Below are 23,144 nucleotides of genomic sequence, written 5' to 3' on the forward strand. Positions count from 1 at the left end.
CATCCTGATTCTGAAAAGTATCATACTTTTATTTTAACAAATCATCAAATATTTATTGAGTGACTGTTAAGTGCTAGGCACTGACCAAAAGTAGACAAAAATCATTGAATCATTGACCTCATGGAACTTACATTTGATGATGATGGCAATGGTGGTGGTGTGATGATGATGATGGTGGTGATGATGATGTTGGTGGTGATAAAGATGAAGATGATGGTGATGATAGTGATGATGATAGTTTCCATGTATTGAGCTCACTGAGTGCCAACAGCACACTAAGCATTTGTTGAGTGTACAAGCACATGAACTTGATCATAGGCATCTTTCATGGTTGCAGAAACAGCTTCAAACAAGTTAAGTAATTTGCCAGAGTTCTACATAACTAGTGGAGCTGAGATTAGATTTGGGGGTCCCTGACTCTGAAGCCCAGTTTTCTAACTTCAGAGCAATCCATGTAACTTTCTTCCTTGTTCCCAACTCAATGTGTTAGGACCAGCTGAGCATAACTGCTTTGCTGACCTGAATCCATGGACTTTGGATGATTTGAAATGTTGCTATTGGGTGGTGCCCTCTTTCTTTTTTGTGCCCTTTGTCCATTTCCACAAATTCTTTAAAATTCTTAGTTTTAAAGCAAATGCTGCCTATTCCTACCTTGAGACCTGCTATTCTGAGTGGAAGTGGTAGTTGGCCCTGTTTTCATTGAGCGGTGCAGCACAGGGGGAGATCATGGAGCTGCAAGATTGGCTTCTGACTTTCTTCCCATGGGGAGTTCTGTTGCAGAGAGATGTGTGCTGTGAAATGGCTCTGTTGTAAAAACTGTAATAAATGTGGGATTATCATAAACTGTTTAGTAAACAGTGGGAAGTGAGCAGTGGAGCATAAATATGAAACATTGGAAATGAAACCAGCACAGGTTGCTTCTAAGAGATGCCTTGCAGAAGCATCCAAAGTACCTCGTTTCAGAGGCGGAAGGATGCCAAGCATGCAAATGAAGTCCAATTTTCTGGAACATTATGTCTATTTGGACAACACTTTTTTCTGACTTTCCTTTTGTTGTTACTTAAGTCCTACTCATTTTAAGTTATATTGGTGCAGTTGTTTTCAAAACATTAGGCCTCTATTTAGAAATTCTCTTTCTCTTTGTTTTAAATGTGTGTGTGTTTTTTCACCTCAGCTGGAAATTTTGATAGAGGAAAAGAAATAGTGCTTCAAATTTCTGATTAGAAACCCCTTCTAAAGCTTTGCACAGAAGCAAGATATTTTTTTGTTACCATTTCTTCTTTTTCTTCTCTCCATGGGAAATGGCCTTGAGTTTTAGAACAGAACTGAAGTTAGATATTTTTCCCTAGATACTTTCACTTGAATAAACTAACAAAAATATATTTATGATTAAAGTAATAACAGTGATTTGTTCACAAGTAAGATCTTGAAAGCTAACCAAGAGAGGTTTCTCTTCTTGCCAGCTTCACTTTCTATCCGTGGTTCAAGATGTGTGGTTGCTCCTGTCGTTCACCTGGACTCATTGTTACTGGCCCAGCTCCAGGCAACACCAAGACCTCCTGCTTCTCTTCTGCATCTTTTACTCTGGCCAAACAGTTGGTAGAGGCTGGAAAGGAGATGGAGGGGAGACAGGTTTTCACTCCTGGTAGCCTCTCCAGGTAGCCATCTGTTCTGGCAGAAATGCCAGGTAACTTCTGCCTAATGATTAAGTGAACAGCTTAGGGGAGAAGTCCCGTGAGCTTTGTAAGACACAAGGGTGAAACATTTGCCACGAAGGATTAAAAGTTTCATTGTCGTGAAAAGACATTTCATCTCGTATCCTGAGGCAGCATGTTTTTCTGAGAGGGTGGGGCTGCTAGGTGGTTTTCAGGTACCACTTCCTCATAGGGGAGCAGATGCAGGTGGCTTATCCATATAGCATTACCTGACCTTTAGAAGCATGCCTGTGTTGTTGCTGCTCTAATGAGACAAAGGAAACTCTCTCCTTGCCAGCCTTTGCAAGCAGCCAGCAGCTGCTGGTGTTGGAACTGGGCTGCCTGCCAGGGCTGCTCTAGAGGAACCTTCCCAACTCTTCCCTGCCTTAAAGCTGCCTCTGGAGACCCCACGGGGGCACTGGTGTGCACCTGGCATCGCCGCATGATTTCCCTATAAGCTTAGACATCAGGGTTGCAGGCAACATGGAAAAGTAGGCCAAGTGTTGTGGTGTCCAGCCACCTTCTTTCTTGAGCTTCTTTTCATCTCTTGACATGTCCTTCTTCTGCATTTGAAAAATGGGAAGAAACAAACAAAATGAGTATCAGTTTGAGTTCTCACTAGGTGCAGGGTCCTCTGCTTGGCATCGCACGTGCTGAATTTCGTGAGCCTCAGTGGCCCTGTGAAGGAAGACTGGGACGGGGGCAGGTGAGAAACTTGCCTGGGTAAGTGGTGGAGGTTGGAGTCTCCCTCAGTGTCATCCAGCCTGTGTTCATCATAGCATACCTGTCACATCCTCACCAAAGCTACCTCTCCACCAGCCCACACCTGCCCTTTACTTGAAGCTTTAGGTTTCAGAATTTCCTCTTTTTCTTTTTCCGTTTTAGTGAGTCAAAATATGCTTTGCTTTGGTGAGATAGGTATCAGCAAAGTAGGTAACGCAATCTGAAAATCAAATTGTGTCTCCTAGGATCCATCTCCCCTTCTTCCCTTCTGTATTAGAATTCTCCAAGTTTTACCTGTGCACATACATGCTAGCCCAGGGACAGACTACATTCCCAGAACCCCTTGCATGTAGATGCATCCATGTGACCAAGTTTGGGTCAATGGCGTTTGGGTATTTGCAATGTGTGTAATTTTTGAGCCATGTCCTTAATGGGAAAGCAGATTTCATTGGACTTTCTTTCCCCCCCTCTGGCTATCTGCAGCAGTAGTGTTGGGCCCAAGGTTGTAAAGCATATTGCTAGGCTCACAGAGCTGCCCCACCAGCCTGGATCCCTACGTGCCCTGTCTCCTTCTTCATGGGTTCCTGTCAGGATTCCTCATAACTCCATCCTTGCCGCTATGCTCTTCTCATCCTCTACACCTTTCTTGGCTGCTATCTAAATTTTTGCCACCAACTACTATTTTTCATTCCGGACTCCTTATTTTCACACTGAAATTATACACTGGAACTCTGATGAACTCTAGAACTGTATTTTTTCCTTAGTAGACACCTCCACAACTCCACCTGCTTGTTCCACACCCACCTCAACAGCAGCACACACACAAGTGACATCATTCTCATTTCCCTGACACTCTCCTTCTGCGTAGACCCCCTAGAGCAGAGACTATCTCCCAGCCCCATTGGGAAAGGCAGGCACCCTTGGTATTTTCTGCTCCTACCCCTACACCAGGCACTGTCAATATTGTGTCCACCATACCCCTGTAATCTTGTTTTCTGGCTCACGCCTACTTCTGCACTGTCACACCTGAGTGAGCCAGTGTTTTATGAATTCGTTGGCTTAGTGCCTCCCATCTCTAGATATTATGAATGACCAAAGGAATATTCTTTGATGCTTTGCTTGAAATTTGGTAGAATTACCTTGTATGAGTATGTTGATTTACCTATTTATTCAGGCATCCAATATTTATGGAGCACCAGGCCCCAGGTGCCAAGCATCATCATCGGGTCTGAGGATATAAACATCGGAAAGATGTGGTCTTTCCTTTAGGCAGCTCAGAGTCTAATGGGGAGAGAGTCATTGAAATCAATACTTAAAATAGAAGAGGGTATAAAGTAGAGTGTGGTGTTGAGCACCCAGTTCCTGTATAAGGGAGCTGTCCATGGGATGCAGCATCTGCCTGGAGACCTGAAGGATGGGCCAGAGCTTGGTCCTAGTGTTGCAGGTTGAGGGACTGGGCACTGGGGTGCAGGAAGACAGTGCATGTTGAGGGATTAACAATTAGGTTCCTGTTGTCAAAGAGCAAACAGAAGAGTTGGGTGGAAACACACATGCGCGTGCGTGGTCTGTTTTTCATACAGTGCTCAGAGTGATGTTTTTAAAAAAAGAAGTCAATCACATTACTTCTTCCTCATCTCAGAAACCCCCCATGGCTTTCCATCTCACTTAAATTCAAGTTCAAAGTCCTTACTGTTGTCTCTAAGGTCCTCCGTGGTCTGTTGACTCCATCCCCCTTTCTGATTCTATCTACTACCATTCTCCCTCTCATCCTCTGAGCTCCAGCCATGCTCCCTTCCTGTAAGTTTCTGGAAGATTCCAAACACCCTCTTGCCTCAGGGGCCTTGCCTTGTTATTCTCTGTGCCTGGAATGCTCCTCCTTAGGACCTGCATGGCTCACTCTCTCAGTTCACTCAGGTCTTTGCTCAAAACACCAAAGAAGCTTTTCCTAACTACCATGTTATATAAAACAAAAGCCCCTGCTTCTTCATCTGCCTTCTTCACTAGAATGTCAGCCTGGGGACCTCTCTATCCTAACAACCAAGGAGAATCATGCCTGATGCACAGTAGGACTCAAAATACTTGTGGAACTCACTAATTCTTCAAACTATAATGCTACTTTGAACATATAGGGCATTTTTCACTCTTTCCAAGCAATTATCTGCTTACTGCCTTTATGTTATCATGGCAGTACTCTTGTGAAATAGGTCTTATTGTTTCCCTTTAAAGACAAACTGTATTTCATGGTTCTTAAATATTCTGATAAAAGTCAAGTGCAAAATTAAGAGCAAAACCAAGCTGAGAATCCATGTATTCTGCCTCTGGGCCTCCATTTTCTTTTGCTAAACATTTCTGTCTGGCGAGTACCATCACCACTAACAGTGGAAAGGAAAGTATTCTGTTCTCAGCATCGGTGCTGGAGGTGTGTTCCTAAGGGTATAGCTTTCCGAGCACAAAAGCAAAGAAGTTCAGTCATAGTTGTCATTTATTGGAAACAAGCGATGCTTGAGTACCTGTTTTAAAGAACATAAATGAGAGCTCTGTTTCTAAAACAGGTTTGGATTTTATTTTTATTACAGTAGGAGGTCTGCATTCTGAAGGGATCAAAAGAATTGTAATTATATTGTCATGAAAGTTGAGAATAAATCTTTGTGAACACTGTTTTTATGAAGCTCAATTTGTGTCTGGTAGTGAAGGTTTCATATGGAAATCTTGGATGCTGTTGTACTTGTCTTTACTTTTTGGGGATAGGAATTATAAAATATAAATGAGGTTTATTAATCCTATTAATTTTGGACCAAATGTGTTACCAAAAGCCAACTTATATGAAGGATATTTTTAAGAAACTCTTTACTGGGAAACATTTTTGAGATAATTTTCAGCAACATTGAAAAGAATCCCCAGATAAACCTTCCTTTGTTAGGATAAATGATACTTAACATAGTTCCCGCTGGTTTAATTATTTTTCATTCATAAAAGCTTGTCAATATTTTATAATTTGTTAATAATTCATGGCTGGATCTGTTTGGAAAAGAACATTCACCTTTAAAAAATGCAAATGCCTTTTTATTTCTCCCGGAATGATGGAAATGCCTGCAAAACATGTTAAAATGTGGAAAAACAGCAGAACTCAGTCCAGCAACCAACAAGCCCCGTTAAAATGCCTTCTAGAATTTAATTAAACTAATACTTTAAATTCTATGACTGCGTGTGCACAGTTCTTAAATGGAAAGGTGATGCTAAGAAAAGCTTTCTCAGTTACCAGGACAATTCATGAGTGGAAAGAGAAAATGATTCCTGTTCATCCCTGGGCTCTGCATCCTTAGGCCAGAGATTGTACCCTGCAGTAGTAGAGAGAACAAAAGGCCATGATAAAAGTTTCTGTATTATATGGAAGAACAATGGCCTTCTATTCTAAGTCTCATAGCCCTAAAGAGTGTTTTCAGGGAAATGGCTCGCTGTGTGTGTTGTCTCATTTGGCGAGTCCTCCCCTTGAGAACGTGCCTGTAACCACAAACGGTTATTACATCTGCCTTATAGAAACCATTTGTCAGAGCAACCGCCCTCCACGTTAGCGCCCGCCAAGTCTCTCTAGCGAAGTCCCATGTGGATTGCTGGAAACCCTACGAAATAAGGGGAAATGCCACAGATACCCCCTGAGGGTAAACTCAGTGTGAGTAACAGCACCCTCTTGTCCTTTTACTCTGTGTACCTTGATTTCCTTTATTTGGCAAACCCCACTTTTCTATGTAGCACATCAGTCACCACGGCGATTTGATTTCCTTTATTTGGCAAATCCCACTTTTCTATGTAGCACATCAATCACCACGGCGATTTGACAGTCACGTGTTTGGTAATACGGCGGCCCCAATCTTTGATATTTGTTGTAAATGTATGGGAGCTGTTTCACTTGGTTTAGGCATTGAGACCAGTAGGAAGAAGGAAGACTCCAGGGCGGTGACATCCAGGCTGCTGTCAGCGGATGTTGGCCAGCCCAGAGAGAGGCTGTGGTAGGTTTTGGTGTGTCACCAGACAGGGTACTGAGCCTTCTCTTGCCAAGTCCCGCCTTTGTAGCCCCTCTTTTTAGGGGATGGATGCAGCCTTGACGCTTAGGAGGAGCAGCAGAGGCGGTGGAGGGACTGTCATTCACTGTTTCTCTCTTTGCGTGTAAAGCTGCATGTGTCATTCTGCAGTCATGAGATGTCTGTGCTTCTTCCCTTGATCATGCCTTTGTCTGTCTCTCAGTCTTACAAGCCCCCCCTCCTCACACACACACACACACACACACACACACTCCTTCTAGCTGTGCTTTTCCTAGTGAGCTCAGAGGTGCTGGGATGGTACAGACATGTGTTTCAGGACCAGAAAGTAGCCTCGAACGGTCTCTAAACCTCAGTCACATGGTGGTTTACATCTCAGACTCAGAGTTCCTCGAATCAAAATGACAATATTCAGACAGCAGTTTTGATCACTGTGGCTTGCTGGCACTCCACTCATTGCATAGATGTGGATATAAATCATCTCGGCGTTCAGTGAGCTGGAGTCTAGTGTTGGGGTGGGGGTGTGAAGGGAGATTGACGGTGACAGCATGTGTGGTGAGGGAAGGAAGCACTGGGGTGTCTGTGGACACCGGAGCAGGGGCATGGGAGAGGGAGATGACACCTGAGCCAAGTCCTGAGGGTCGGCAGGTGTGGCCACTTGAATGTGGGGTGATGGGGCCACGGTGATGTGTGTTCCAGGTAGCATGCACAGAGGCTTCAAGACCTGGTCTCTTAAGGAACAACCAGCTTCCAGAATTTACCTTCAGCTTGCCACGAGGGCATTCCCAAAGAAGGTGCCTCCAAGGGGACATATGCTGCAGCCACATTTAGGAAGCACCGAACAGAAAATGTGGGCATAAAATGGGGTTTGATGTAAAGCAGACTCTTACGGATTGGGAATGCTCTGCTGCCTCTGGTGAATGAAATGTTGTCATCAAGTGCAAACATCATGTGAAAAGAGCTTGTTATTCGGGACTAAGTTTATCGGGATAGCATGGAGCTTATTGCTATGATAACAAGGGGATCTATTATCGTTTAACCAGAATTGTCTCTACTAAAGTGTTAAACTGAGATCACCATGAAGCAAGTAATAGAAGGTACTGAGGCCCCAAGTTATTTAAAGTCAAGAGGGTGAACTCCTGGGTCTTGCATGAGGCCTGTCAGTGACGAAGGGGGAGAAAGAGAAAAGCTGGAGAAGCAGGTGGAGGAAAGAGACTCCGCTCACCGAGGTTATGAGGGAGCTGGCACATAGGGGCACATTGAGGTCAGGAGCCCTCAGCATTCTTAATGCTACACTTCACATGCGTTCCTCTGCCTCATCTGGCATCTCTTTGTGGGGAAAGAAGCAGAATGATTAGGATGAACAAGACCCCACTAACCTTAGGATTTTGCATGTAGCTCAACCCATCCTGCTTCCTGCACTTTGAGCACTTGCTAAGTGCTAGACACTTGCATCTATCTCGTCACACTAGATGTAGATTTTGCTCAAAAATGAGAATAGATTAAGAGTTCCCTGCAGAGAACATTCTTCAGAGGCTCGCAGATTGACATGGATTCGTTGTGGCAAGCCTTATTCAGCTACATTAAATGTAAGGAGACCTGCCCGGCCGGGGTGGCTCAGTGGTTGAGCATTGACCCATAAACCAAGAGGTCACTGGTTCGATTCCCAGACAGAGCATATGCCCCAGTTGCGGGCTCGATCCCCAGTAGGGGGCATGCTGGAGGCAGCCAGTCGATGTTTCTCTCATCAATGTTTCTATCTATCCCTCTCCCTTCCCCTCTCTCTAAAATCAATAAAAACATATTTTTAAAAAGTGTAAGGAGACCTGATAGCTGTAGAAGTTCACACATTTATCGTTAACTTCAGCTCTTTAACTAAGCTTCTATGACATGTACATGCTTCCATTGAAATCGGGAAAGGAAAATAGATAATTAAGAATGAAGTGAAAATGAGGTTTTATTTCTACAGCTATAAATTTTCTTATACAGTAAGATCCACAAGCATGTAACTTGTTATTAAAGGTATAATGTCTAACCACTGTATATGTATTCAGCTCTAGTTTTGACTAAATTAAAGTAATAGAGCTTGTTGTTATTTTTTGAAATCCATCCAAGATTCCCAATAGACTTCCCTTTTCTATCTCCTTAATTCATTCAAAAGTACTGAGTACCTTTTGTGCCACACATTGGATTTAGTACACTAAAACCTGTTAATTACTGGTGTGTTGGTGCCTTGGCAGGTTATCACAAGGAGTCAAATCTTAATTAAGCCCTTGCCTCTGAACAGCACATCCTTGGTCTGAGCAGTGTTCAGAGAGATGTAAACCAGGTAGCAGGTGCATGTTGAAGTAGGTAAACATTGAGATGTCTCAGGATGCTGATGACATCATGTGTGGTGCTTTTAGACCCCCCAAAAAGGAGTTTCCCCCATTGACCTCCCCCAGCCTCCCCCACCCACCAGCACATACCCTCACCCCCCTAGTGTCTGTGTCCATTGGTTGTGCTCATATGCATGCATACAAGTCCTTTGGTTGATCGCTTACCCCTCCCCCGCTTCCCCCGCTGAAGTTGACAGCCATTTTTAATAGATGTTCTAGGTCAGCCTTCAGCCTCAAGGGAAAGATTAGTCTGGGCTCCTGATGCTTGCTACTTAGAAAGGAAACTGATATAATCAGAACGAAGTGATCTGAAGAGCAGATCATTGTCAAAGCTGTTGTTACAACTGTGCCCCACAGATGTGCCTCAGGGGCCACGGGGGGGTGGGGGCGCTATAGGGGGGAAAGGGAGGTTAGAAATTGGGGGCAGGGAGGCTAATAGGAAAAAACCTGCTTTCCACACTGAATCCCTCTTTTATTTTACGTTGGAAGAAAGCGTACTGTAGCTACAGGAAATTTTGGGGGAAAATGTGGATTTGGCCAGTTCACACATTTTACCAGTAAAAAAAATGAGGCTCAGGAAAAGCAAATGGTTGTATAAGAGAATCTAATCCTGGTTTACTAAACTGCCTGGCCTACCAATGGGCAGTTTTACATGGTCGTTCCATCAGTGTGATGTAAATTCTGACTATAAAGTTACCTCCGAGTTGCGATAGCTATGTAGGAACTGAATGAAGGTGATGGATGTTGGGGGTTTGTGGGAGAGTTAAGTCTTCATATGCCCCAATAAGGAGTTAGTAGATAATAACTAATATTGATTAATCCATAAAAATTTCATGGCCAACATTATATTTTAAAATACAGAGGTAAGAAAAAAATGTATAGAAGTATAAAAGACAATGCTAAAAATAATTGAAATTGATTCCTATTGAGAACAGATCTAAGAGAACTGAACGAGATAAGGACTGCTGTTTTCTGCTGATACATTAATTTTTTAATGAATAAAAAATGTTTAGAGGGGATAGTATGCATTTGCAATTCCGTGTATGCTTCCTACCTGTCCTTGGTCAATAAAGCTCATGTTTACAAGGAGACCATTCCCTAGAGGAGAAAAAGAAGCAGGATACGAGAAGTGAAATTTCTTGCTCCACGATGCGAGGAGTGGGGCGTGAGAAGTCAAGTTCATGCAGGGTGTTTCCCAAGGAAATGATTAGGCCTTTGGCTATTCGTTTGGTGTTGTCCCTGAATTATTTTAGGGACAGAAAAGAAAGTGGAAGCCTGAGCGTGCAGAGATGTGGAATCAGCCTGCACTTAGGGGACAGTTCTGTTTGTCCTGCAGTTATGTCAGTTCTAGATAAACATCAGTCCGTAACTTCTCTCTTTGATGTTTCTTTTTGAAAACAGGGAAATACACATAAAATCATGGAGAAATGTACATTGCCATTAACTGGAAAGCAGTGTGTCAACCGCATCATCACTGAAAAGGTAAATGCCTTCCTTTCTCCTTTTATTCCCTCTAATGCAGGGGTTCTCAACCTTCCTAATGCCACGACCCTTTAATACAGTTCCTCATGTTGTGGTGACCCCCAACCATAAAATTATTTTCGTTGCTACTTCATAACTGTAATGTTGCTAGTGTTATGAATCGTAATGTAAATATCTGATATGCAGAATGTATTTAGGCGACCCCTGTGAAAGGGTCGTTCGATCCCCAAAGGGGTCGCGACCCACAGGTTGAGAATGGCTGCTCTAATGTCTGCCTCCACCTTTTTTTAAATAAGCATTTTTAGAGTTTTTTTGTTATGCTCTGAAAGTGTTTTACATCGGTAGTCATAGGATTAGTTTAATAGTATAGTCCGTGGGTAGACTAAATAGAGAAACTTATCAGGTTAATGTTTCAAAATGTAGAATTCTTAATGTGCAACTCTCTGGAAATGGACATAGGTACACAGAATTGAACTGCTGCCCTTTGTAATTTTGACTGTGATGTAGTCCAAGACAAGTTTTATTGCTCATTATGCTTGGACTGCTAAGATGGATGATATATACAAAGTTAAGACTATCCTTTCTACCTTTCCTCTATGCTTTCCCAAACCACATGTACAAATTGTTGGGTTTTATTCTAGGAAGCTCAGAAAAAAATAGGTTTTAGTCATTTGGATGCCCATCGCAGTACAGGCCCCACCTTGAACCCAGGAATCTTGTCTGTGGTTCCCTCGTGTCCCAGCCCCTGTCAGAGAGTGGACTGTCCGTGTTTCAGTGCCTCCTACATTGATTTCCTCTTAGATGGAGCATTGGCTGGTGGTGCCACTAGAAGCTGTTCCCATCAGAGGGCAGCCTCCTGGACAGTTGTCTGCCCTCCTCTTTCTGACCCAGAGTTGAACTGAGGGTGTGGGAAAGACATCATTCTCATAAGTGAGCGAGGAGGGTGTCATCTTCTCAATTCTGTGTCTTGATGAAGCCACCTTCTCTGAACCAGACTGTCCCCAGCATTAGCCTCAGAAAGCAGAGCGTGGCCTCTGCAGTAGCAGCAGGTAGAATGTAAACCTGGAACACTGTGAGAGGCGCATGCCAGATGCTGAGGAGGGAACATCCCGGAAGGCTGCCTGACAGCCAGGGAGGGTGTCAGCGAAAGCTTCTAGGTGGTAAAAAGAAGCTTTAACATGTTTTGCAAGGCATTTTACAGTTTGTACCTTTTCTCCTCCAGTTTCAGTTTCCCACTTTCTGCCTTAACATGTCCCCACTTCAGCCACACTAAATGCTTCGAACTGTGTACATCCCCCCACCGTGTTCTTCTGGCACTTTGCACACCCTGACTCTGTCCTTGGAATGCTCTCTCCACCCCATCCAGCTGGCTCGTTGCTGCTCATCTCTATGTCTCAGCTATTTCTCTCTTTCTCTGGCAAGTCTTCTCTGTCCCTCCCCAAGTCTTCCCGGAGCTTCTCCGAATCCCAGTACTTATTCTGACTTAGCACTGACCGCTGTATTCACATGACCTTGAAGCTCTGCCATCTCACTCAGCACTGTTTATTCAGCACTTAGTATGGTGCTTGCGGGACACAGTGAATGCTTGTTGCCTCAATGTATTATACTTTCCTTGCCAAGAAAACTGATAGATTGAGTGTTGAGTCTTGAAAGATAACTAGGAATTTTATAAGTGAGAATAAGACCAAAGAAGCTCCTCTAGGCAAAGGGAAGAAAGTGGGCAGAGCCTGGGAGGTGTTAAGAAAACACAGCCTAGGCGAGGACCCGCAGGTGGAACAGTGTGGAACAGCGTGGAACAGCCAGGTTCTGAAGGCCAATGTTGAAAAGACAGTGAGGGGCCACATTATGAAGGAATGTGAATGCCTTGCTAGGAAATTTGGGTTTTATCTGGAAGGCAGTTGGGAGCCTTCCGGCGATTTTTAGTGGCTGGGGACACAGTTGATCAGGTTTGCATTTTAGAAAGAGCGTTGTAGCTTTCGAGTAGAGTAAGCAGAGAAGAGATGAGACAGAGGCCAGTGACAAGTCCCCTCCACTGCTCTGGGCCAGAACTGAAGATCCTAAACCACAGGACAGGAGCAGATCTGAGAGATTTATGATGATCTCAGCCTAACTCGATGATGTGGACATGGACACTAAAGCAGAGGAGATTTCTACATTTTCTGGCTGGTGGGGGTGGTCGACCTGTTGTACGCTTAGTGACGCTTAGTGTAGGGGGAGAAGGGGCGGAAGAATGGGAGGCAGGAAAAGAATAGGCTGGGGTTGGACATTCTCAAGTCAATATTCTTGAATAATTAGCATCCAGTCAGGTATTTCTAACCAACGATTGCAGATGTGGATCTAGAGCGCAGAGGAGAAATCACGATCTGAACAGGCTTGTGGAAGTCATTAGCATGCGGGGATCATTGGAGCCTTAACTGTAGGTGACCGTGTGTAGCAGAAATGAGTTGAGTGACAGGCAGCCGTGTATGGAATGTTTGGTACCTCAAGGAAGAGTGGTACATGTTTACCCCTGTGTTCTATACAGTAGTCACCCAGTAAATGTCTGTTGAATGAGTAAGTATGAGAATGCAATGCCTTTGAGGACGATAAATGTGTACAGCCCTGCGGAGCAGACTTGGGACTGGAATTCCGTTTTCAGCTCTTCTGGAAAATTCCATTCATTTGCCATTTGAAAGAGGCCATGGCAATGTTATGACCCTGATTTCCAAGTTTCCTGTTTCTAGAAGGAGATTATGAAAGGTGCCTTTCTCCCAGCACCCAGACTGTGATTAACTGCTTTATCCATATGGAGCCTTTTATGCTGGTGATAAAATAATTAATTTGCTCATATGCCACGTGAATAAAGCAGTTGCAGTATCATCCTTGGCACTTGAACAATTTATTGTATAGCTCTTAGGTTTTAGCCTCTTATTTTCATCAAATATATTATTTTGTTTGCACTTTATACCACTAGATGGGAATCTTCCTAAATCTTTCCAAAGTAAATTTTCCTCTTTTTAATAACAGATACTTGGTTTTTCAATACATGAACCCAAGAGCTAATTGGGGTTTGATGAAAGTTTTAATAAAAGTTTTTTAAAAGCAATAACTCACTTTACCATAATGTTTATCTGTCTGGTCACGAAGCCACAGTTATCTTCTCTTCCATCTCTTCCCTGCCTGTTCTCAATAACAACGCCATCCAGAGACTTTGTTTCTCTGATTTCTTCCATGTGGATAAATTGACAGTTGTTCGTAATACAGATAAAAGGAAATCCGTGCGAACAGCACTCCAGACTCAGTTTCTGCAAAGGAAAAATCCATTACAATTTTTTAATTCTCAATTTGGAGTTAAATAAACTATTGCAGCATGCAGACATTCCTAAATGAGCATTTTTCCCCTTCTCAAAACGAATATTTTTTTTAGAAACATAAAAATGAGTAAACAAAGAGCAAGTCTGCTGAAATAGTTCCTCTTTTTTTTTAAAAAAAATATATATTTTATTGATTTTTTACAGAGAGGAAGGGAGAGAGTCAGAGAGTTAGAAACATCGATGAGAGAGAAACATCGATCAGCCGCCTCCTGCACATCCCCCACTGGGGAAGTGCCCGCAACCCAGGCACATGCCCTTGACCGGAATCGAACCCGGGACCCTTCAGTCCGCAGGCCGACGCTCTATCCACCAAGCCAAACCGGCCTCGGCGAAATATTTCCTCTTAATTTAAACTATCTTTTCCAGCAAAATCAACTAGGTTATCTGTAAATTCATCACACAAATAGAGACTGTATCACTGGTTGCCTTGATGTTGTGCTCCTGTGGAGAAATGTCGATTAACTGGAGACAAATAAGTGTTTGGGGGTTTTGATTTGGGTTCACACACAGGTGACAATAAGGTGAGCTGTTAAGGAGAAAGGCCATTCCTATAGCAGCCCCTGTGATGTCCTGCTGTGTCCAGGCAGGATGCCCGGTGTGCAGGATGTGATTTGTTAGTATCTTTGACCTGTATGACAGGGTTAGTATCTTTGACTAACCCTGGGAAGCAGGGTTTTTTGATATCCATCTTCAGCTGTGAAGGTAGCATCACCAAAGATTGCAAAAGTTCTAAGCCAAAGTTCTTCCTTCTACACCCTGTGTGTTCAGATTAGCCTCCTAACCAGGAGCATGTTCCAAAGCGACAGCGTAGAGTTTACTTCCAAGCCAGCTGAAAGGAAAGATCCGAACCCTCAAATAATAGTTGAACTTAAGGTCAGTTTACAGAAGAGGAATGATCTGCGCAGCCTAATGCATAAGTCTGAGGAAGAGGAAGCTGACCATGAAAACCACAAGAGGAAATGCCTGCTGGAGGGAGGCCAGCTTGGAGACCCAGCACGCTGGAGTCGCAGGGAAGCAGCTTGGCTCTCCCACTCAGAGCTTCCCATCCATAGACACCTATCTGTCTGAGCAGGTGACTTCCACTCAGAGCTTCCCATCCATAGACATCTATCTGCCTGAGCAGGTGACTTCCACTCAGAGCTTCCCATCCATAGGCATCTATCTGCCTGAGCAGGTGACTTCTACCCAGAGCTTCCCATCCATAGGCATCTATCTGCCTGAGCAGTGAGCCTCCTGCCACTGGAAGTTCCTAAGCAGAGCCCTGGCACCCATTTCAGAAGAACATTTTGAAGAATTCTTGGTGGGAAGTTATAGTAAGTGACTTTGTGGGCCTCTTCTACTCCGGTTGTCATAACTGAGTGTGACAGCATGTGTTTGAAATCAGATACAACAGGTTGAGCCTACCTGCAGAGGTCAAGCTTTACCATCGGGCACTACCCTCACCTTGTGTTACCAGCCAGGGTGTTTAATGGAATGTTTAGAGTGAGCTTGGCCTTCTCGTGTTCTGAACATAAGCATCTTCATGTGATTTGCATTCTAGATGGAGATTCCCATGCTATGCTGCCCATCCTCTTGGACCTGTGTGCTTTTACTAGGACTGACAGGGAAAGGTTTAGTGTTTACCTGGGAGTGGAGGTCTTTCAGGGTCAGGACAGTTCTTGCTTTGATTACTCTGAGCCATTTCCAAGCACCTTCTTTTGTTTCCTGTAACTCTTGACCCAGGAGCATCCATCAGCTTTTCCCTCTCATTCCTGTGCTTTCACCTTCCAAATATCTCCTCCCTCCTTACTTTGCCCCATTCCTTTCTTCCTTCAAATCATTATTAATCATTTAATTGAAAATTTGACCAGAACTGTTAGACCTAACCAAAGTAAAGTAATTATAAACACATACACACAAAACAACAACAAAAAAACCGGGTTATGCCTGCCTGGCGTGGTTCAGTGGTTGAGCATTTATCAATGAGCCAGGAGGTCATGGTTCAATTCCAGGTCAGGGCATGTGCCCAGGTTGCAGGCTCAATCCCCAGTGGGGGGTATGCAGGAGGCAGCCGATAATAATTATCTCTCATTGTTGATGTTTCTATCTCTCTTTCCCTCTCCCTTCCCCTTTGATCAATAAAATATATTTAAAGCAAAACCAAACCAAACAAAAAACTGGTTATAATAGTAGCAAATGGCATCAATAGTCAACACTCCTTTGGCTGCTGGCATCAATGGTGCTCCACAGCTAATTGCCAATTAGGGAGCTGGCATTTATTCTCCCCAAGATGTAAGAATTCATTTGACATTTTTTCATGGCTGATTTTCAGAATCTTTGTCCTGGGTCTTGTCTCTCCTTTAAGAACTTGAGAGCTTGTTTCTGTTTTGTGCTATAAAATAATCACTGTGATAGCCATCGTCATTGTCATGTTCTTGGCCCCAACAGGCTGTGTTTGATGTGGACAGCAAGAAGGGGCTGACTCTGATTGAACTCTGGGAAGGCCTGACAGTGGACGACATCAAGAAGAGCACCGGGTGTGACTTCGCAGTAAGTGTTTCTGTGAACAATCCAGCCACTTACCCCATGTCACCAGCTTGATGAATGGGTGTTTACAGGACATGAACCATTCATTTGTGATCATTTTTGGAGTTGACCTTTGCAGAGAACAGGAGTGGAGGGAAGGGGGCCTCCAGATGAGAGCAGGTTGGAGCAGGAATAGGCTGTGACTCATCTGCCAGAGTTTGGAGTCTGAAGCAGGAAGGGGAAGGACCACACGGAGTTGCTGGAAACAGAAGGTCTAGCGAGCTTGAACTCTAAGCTACTCTCTGTAAAGTCCCCTGCAATTCTCCCTTCTTGGGTTACACATCAGCCGTGGCTGAACTTGATTGACTAAAAAATGTGAGCTGCACACAGAGAATTGGTACTTCCTTATTTTTAAGCCCATCTGTGACTTATGAATTTCTCTTTGAGTAGCTTCTATGCCTGATTATTCCATCTGTTGAAGTTATTAGAATGTTGGGCTTCCGACACTGCCAGATTATAGTCACAAAATAGGCAGATCCTATATCTGAAGACAAGTTTAGTACATAAAATTCTGACCTACAAAGTAGATAAGTTCTTCAGGGAGTATCCATTTAAGAAATCTCCAAATCCCTTTTTGAAACAAAGAAGAATAATACTGCAATGTAGATAATTGCCCTTTAGTATAAATGCTTATTTATCCATCACCTACCTAATGGGAATTGAGGGGATGGATGGCTCTGAAGAAAATGAAGGAAACAAATTTGCTGCTTACATGCCTTTTTAAGAACAGACCTACTAGTTAAAATGAAATATATTTATAATGAGGGGAAACGTCACAGCTACAGATCCTGGAGAAAGTAGTTTAACAAAACATATTTGATAAGTCATGCAGAGAGCTCATACATTTCTTCCTTGGGTGCTACATGCCTGACCGGTACCTATCCATGCATAACTGATTTCCATAAAAGCAATTTTGCTGCATAGTTAATTATCCACATTTACCTGCTTCTGCTACTGTATGAAGGTCTTTGTCTATTAACCTTTTCCAAATTTCTCTTGGGAGAAAAGAAGTCTGCCAGCAATGCCTTACACAAAAGGCACATGTTTAATTACCTTTTCAATAACCTCAGGGGGTAAAAATGGGATTTGCCTATACTTTAACTATTTAGAATGCCTTAATCTAGTGATAAAAGCAAACCATTCTTACTTAATGAACTTTTCTTCATTTTTTCCCACTGTGTGGATGATTCAGCCCTGTTCAGTAGGTAGCATATTTGAGATCCATACAGTGTTCAGTTCTCTGCTGCCAAAGAGAGTATACAAGGGAAAAGCCTCATTGCAAGAGCCTATTTTTAAGCCCTGTCCATATATCAGGAATGAAAAAGATGGATTTTTACTGTTGTTGTGTGTTTTTTTAAGTGCCAGTTTCCATGTCTTTATACATTGAAAAATATATCAGGGGTTCCTCTTTTATTACAGCATCACCCCTCCTTCTCTTTTGACATTGGCATGTCATCTTGTGTCCTCTAAATTAGGCCGCTGAGATGAAATGTTAATTTGTATGTCAGTTTTGCCCTGAAAATGGAAAGTGTAGCATAGCTGAACCACCTGACAAAAGAACTAGCTTTTGAGGATCTGATGGTCAATGGCATGGCTTTAGACCCTGGCAGATGAAATCACATGTAGTGGATTGCTTGTCTAGGGACTGGAATGCTCTGATTGATAAAACATTCTGCTCAGTAGCTGGGTTATCAGTGAGATACTTTTAATAATAAAAGGACTCTGAGCATAGTATTACTTTATTTGATAATTCTGTGTTATAATTCACAAGCTATCCATGTGATTAGGATGGTATAGGTAGCATTTTGGTCCACACGGGACTATGCATGTTAATCAAGGTTTCTGCTTGAGAAAAAGCCCACTCAGCCTTCACTGTATAACTGAAAGTGTATATTCTAGAAGAGAATAGCCAAGTTGCTGCATAATAAAGGAAAAAAAGGAAAAACCAAGGTCAAAGTAATTATGAGGATGTGTTGCGAAAATGTCCCTTATATCTAAGAAGATGGGCAAGTGAATGGCCAAATATACAGAATGTGGATATAGGCTGATTGAGAAAATACTGAGAATTTCAAAGAAAAAGATAGTGTATGACAGCATCAGATAACAGGACATGACAAAATTGTAGTTTCCGGGTATTAAAAAATAATCATTATAATGAAACATTTGCCAATTTTAAAAAAAGTATTACTAAGGCTTTGCTGTATACCACAGTACAGTTAGCAGCACTGAAACTGGAAGAAAATCGCATCCTATCTGTGTTACCTGAAACAGCTTTCATAAAAAATGTGTTAAAGACCAAAAAAATGTATGATGAGTTATATTCATGATATTGTCAGCTGAAAGGAGGAATTTGCTTTTCAATTGGTAGGAAAGCTTCTTAAGGGTCATATATGTCTGGAACTCTAAAGGAGGCTGTGGAAAGTTTGTCATAGAAATGCAAATAATTGGCTCTATTTCTGGAACTTTCATCACACTCCAAACATAATTCTGGTCAAGAGTGGTTCACAGCAAGAGAAGCCAATTTATAATGGACAGAGACCTTGTTCCATATGATCCCTCTCCTTCAAAATGCAGTTGTTATAAAGAAAGGGACTTCCCTCTGTGTTTCTTGGGGATTGAGCTCTGAATCTTTTGAGAGAGAGAGATAAAGGAGCCGGGCAGGGAGAGGTGAAAAGGCCACTGTTATGATAAAGGCTGGGATGGAGGGTGTGGCTGAGGTGGACAGCCACACAGGCATTTTATATATATTATGATTTCAGAAAGGAAGGGAGAGGGAGAGGAAGTGGGAGAGAGATGGAAACATCAATGAATCATTGATCGACTGCCTCCTGCCTGTCCCACACTGGGGATAGAGCCCGAAACCTGGGCATGTGCCCTGACCAGAATGGAACTATGATCTCCTGGTTTTTAGGTCGATGCTCAACCACTGAGCCATACCTTCCGGGCCACAACAGGCTTTTCAGATAGGAACTCTAGAGGTGGGGGAGATGTCAGCGCCCAGCTACAGGCAGCCTTGGAAAACCGCAGGCTGTCTTCACAGAGGTGAGCCTTTACTTCTGAGCTGCTTTCCGCGTGGCCGAGAGCAAAGCAGCACATGGTCCCTGCAGAAGGCCATGGCATGTGAAGGAGACAGAACAAATTGGCGCAGTTCCGACTGCCAAGGGTCTTGGTTTTATTCTCCGGGCAGAAATACACCGAAACCACCCGTGACATAACATTACATGAGGATACTACTTATTGATATGTTTGCAGTGGGATCTGAAAGAAGCCAGCTGCAGACAATCTTTGCCCCGATGAATAAATTTATGCTCTTCATATCTATTATGAATTGGCCTTATACCAGCATTAAACAGTATGCTCTTGGGATTTCAGTGGACTGGGAAGACAAATCATTGGCTTATCTTCTGCACTGAAATCATGTAGTCTTATGCTTAGTCCGTAGATCACCGTGGCAGGACAATCTGCTTCAGCTTGCATGGGCTTTCAATGTTGATGAGACTGTGAGAGAACAGAATAAAAAATGGTTGTTTAGTAGATGTTTTCATTAAAAAAAAAAAAAGAACACACCACAGAGGCTACGTCAGTGTGTATAAAGCTTCATCTTCTGATAAAAGTCAGTTTCCACATTGAGCATATAAATGAAATTAAGAGCTCAAAATAGGGCCAACATGACAAGAAAAAGGATGAGATGTTTAAGAAATTAAGGCGTTGTGTGCTTTTAGAGGAAATTCTATAAAGACTCTCTTTCAAAAAAAGGCAAAATTTTTATTTCATTAAATTATTTCCACAAAAAAAAAAAAATATTTCCACAAATGCTTTGTTGTTATTGTTTTAAAGAATTGTTTGTGAGAGACACTTTCTAAATACTCAGAGTCCTTATGTCTTTTATTCTTTTCTGGAGAGTCGAAGTTCCGTGCAAATATGAGCTGTGACTTGTATCTACTTGTTAGATGTCTCCTATTTTGTCTATTATTATACATCTGTTCTTAGAACTGGCAAGTCTGAATGAGCTCTCCTTTATTCTAAGCTCTCTATACCAAGGCACACTGATCCTTTTTATTCTGGCCATGTCATTCTTTTAGTAGAAAAATAGAAAAGGGATATTAACTCTTGACATTGTGGCACGCTAATACAGAAATAATGTATAAATGAACTAAAAATATTTAACCTCATCAAGTCCAAATAATTGTCTACTCCTATTTTTAATACTGACTTAATCTCTGTTAGAAACCTTTCTTCCAGTTCTTTGAAGCTTACCTAGTCCATTCACTCATTCCTTCATTTCTTCCTTCCTAAATTTAACAAAAATATTATTTATTCTGGAAGGCAAAATGCTTTCATTGGCCCCAATTCAAGGCCAGCAGGAATCCCTAATTTGGAGTGCTGTGAAGAAGGAAACTTTATTCAGTGCAAAATAGCTCAATTGTGAAACAGCAGGACCTGAGGCAGCCCTGAAGCCAGGTGGCCCTGGGGCCAGGCCTCTCTCCAGCTAGACAACCTTGCTCTACTGCTTTATGGTCTGCTTTGTGCTGTGCTGCTCTGCTGTTCTTTGGTCTGCTCCATTCTGTGCTAATCTGCTCTGGCCAGCACTGGTCTGTTCTACTCTGCTCTGCTGAAACATCTTTCGTATTTCAGCTCAGCTAGGGATACACAGCCTTAAGAAAGGGAAAATGTACTCCCAGAGCCAGAATGGAGCAGTTCTCATGCAAATGAGGACTCCAAATCCTTGCAGTTTGATTGGTCCAAAAGGCACTGTCCTGATTAGTCAGAATAGAGCCACTCTGGTTGGTCAGAGCTTTGCAGCTCTGATTGGATGGGGAAAGCCTCAGTCCTGTTGGTTAAAATAGGAGTCTTTGAAAGAGGACTTAAAGAAGGCCAAGAGACATATGAAAACATGCTCAAAGTCACTAAGCATCCGAGAGATGCAAATCAAAACGACAATGCGGTACCATCTCACACCTGTCAGAATGGCTATCATCAACAAATTAACTACAGGTGCTGGCAAGGCTGCAGAGAAAAAGGAACCTTCTTGCATTGCTGGTAGGAATGCAGACTGGTGCAACCACTGTGGATAATAGTATGGAGTTTCTTCAAAAAATTAAAAATGGAACTCCCATTTGACCCAGTAATTCCACTTCTAGGAATATATCCCAAGAAATCAGAAACACCAATCAGAAAGGATATATGCACCCCTATGTTCATAGCAGCACTGGTACAATAGCTAAGATTTGGAAACAGCCTAAGTGCCCATCAGCAGATGAGTGGATTAGAAAACTGTGGTACATTTACACAATGGAATACTACGCTGCTGTAAAAAGGAAGGAACTCTTACCATTTGCAACAACATGGATGGACCTGGAAAGCATCATGCTAAGTGAAATAAGCCAGTCAGAGAAAGAAAAATATCACATGATCTCACTCATTTTTGGAATATAATGAACAACATAAACTGATGAACAAAAATAGAGCCAGAGGGTGGAAAAGCATTTTAGAATATAATAGAAGTAATCCTGTTATTTGCAGATTTTTAATAGTTTTTACAACTTTTGTGATATCATAGTATGTTAGTATTGATATTTTTATATTTAAAATCCTTTTTTTCTTGAAATATTAATGTTTATTGCATGTAATATTATTATATTTAAACCCTAGCTGGTTTTGCTCAGTGGATAGAGCATCGGCCTGTGGACTGAAGGGTCCCAGGTTCAGTTTCAGTCAAGGGCACATGCCCAGGTTGTGGGCTCGATCCCCAGCGGGGGCCCACATGCAGGAGGCAGCCGATCAATGATTCCCTCGCATCATTGATATTTCTATCTCTCTCCCTTCTCCCGTCCTCTCTGAAATCAATAAAAGTATATTTTAAAAAAATACTATATTTAAGATCGTTTTTTCTTGAATAAAAAAAACAATGGGAGTTCATGAACTCCTTTCTTTACAAGAGCTGGCTCAGATGGCAGAAGCACTGTGCGGGCAGACAATTCAGTACAGAGGTGGCAGTTTCGTGCGGGTTTCTCTCTAAAGTGCAGTTTGTGTGCTAGTCCCCTGTGTAGAAATGGCTGCTAGGCTCTGGTTTTTTGTTTTTGTCTTTGAGCCCAGTTAGCCAACAGGAGCCCTGCTTAGGAGGCATCTTTTTCCTCAAGGTCCACACTAGGTAGGCCCACTTCGATCTCCACATCCTTGAGGGGCTCAAAAAAATCACCTAAATTTTAATATTTTCTACTGTGTATTCCATGAGGACTATTGTTTACTAGGACTTGGTGGGTATTTGCCAGATTGAATGAAGAAATCTGTACCTGGCATTGCTTCTTGAAAGATCTGTGAAAATGAAGCCAGACTACAGACATTGAGGTTTCTTCTTCCACCATTAAATGTAGACCTGTGCTTATGTTTCTCTGCTTCAAGACTCCTAGGAATGCATTTGCTGTTCCATACGTCAAACATAAATACAGTCAACATTTGATATTTTTAATGCTATTACCTCTTTTTTTGTAATAACTTGGAATCTTTTTACTGCTTTTATGTCATTTCCATTCTGATTATGAAAATTCTGATAAAACCTTTTCATTGACTGTACATCTCTTCATTAATACAAGGTGGGGCCAAAGTGGATTTACAGTTGTGAGTACACAAAACACAGTTTATTCTTACATTATTATTTATTAATTGTAGTATTTTCCATACGAACGACTGTAAGCCTTCTTTTGCCCCAACCCTGCGTGTATCCAGTTAATCAAAGACTACATTAAGTATCTCTGAACAAATCTGTGGATTGACGGGACCTGTTCTGAGGATTTTGAGACGTGTGCCTCAATGTCAGTTTTGAGTGAGGTCTCAGAGACAGTAAGCTCAGAGCTCAGTGATTCATTCAGTACAGAGCTTGGTTATCTGGACCCTTTAATTGTCTCCCTCTGC

At 42.5% G+C, this 23,144-nt stretch overlaps 1 protein-coding gene across 2 annotated transcripts in view; it reads left to right on the plus strand.

Moving 5' to 3' along the window:
- OXCT1 (3-oxoacid CoA-transferase 1) overlaps nt 1–23,144 on the plus strand; it is a 130,386-nt gene that overhangs the window by 105,089 nt on the left and 2,153 nt on the right. Inside the window, exons 15-16 of one of the 2 annotated variants that reach the window (XM_059694861.1) lie at nt 10,234–10,314; nt 16,095–16,196. In XM_059694861.1, coding sequence (XP_059550844.1) covers nt 10,234–10,314; nt 16,095–16,196 — 183 coding nt within the window. The remainder of the gene's footprint in view (nt 1–10,233; nt 10,315–16,094; nt 16,197–23,144) is intronic. The other variant, XM_059694862.1, reaches the window with a different exon arrangement.

This window comes from Myotis daubentonii, chromosome 4 (assembly GCF_963259705.1).
Source record: "Myotis daubentonii chromosome 4, mMyoDau2.1, whole genome shotgun sequence".
NCBI classification, from domain to species: Eukaryota; Metazoa; Chordata; class Mammalia; order Chiroptera; family Vespertilionidae; genus Myotis; species Myotis daubentonii.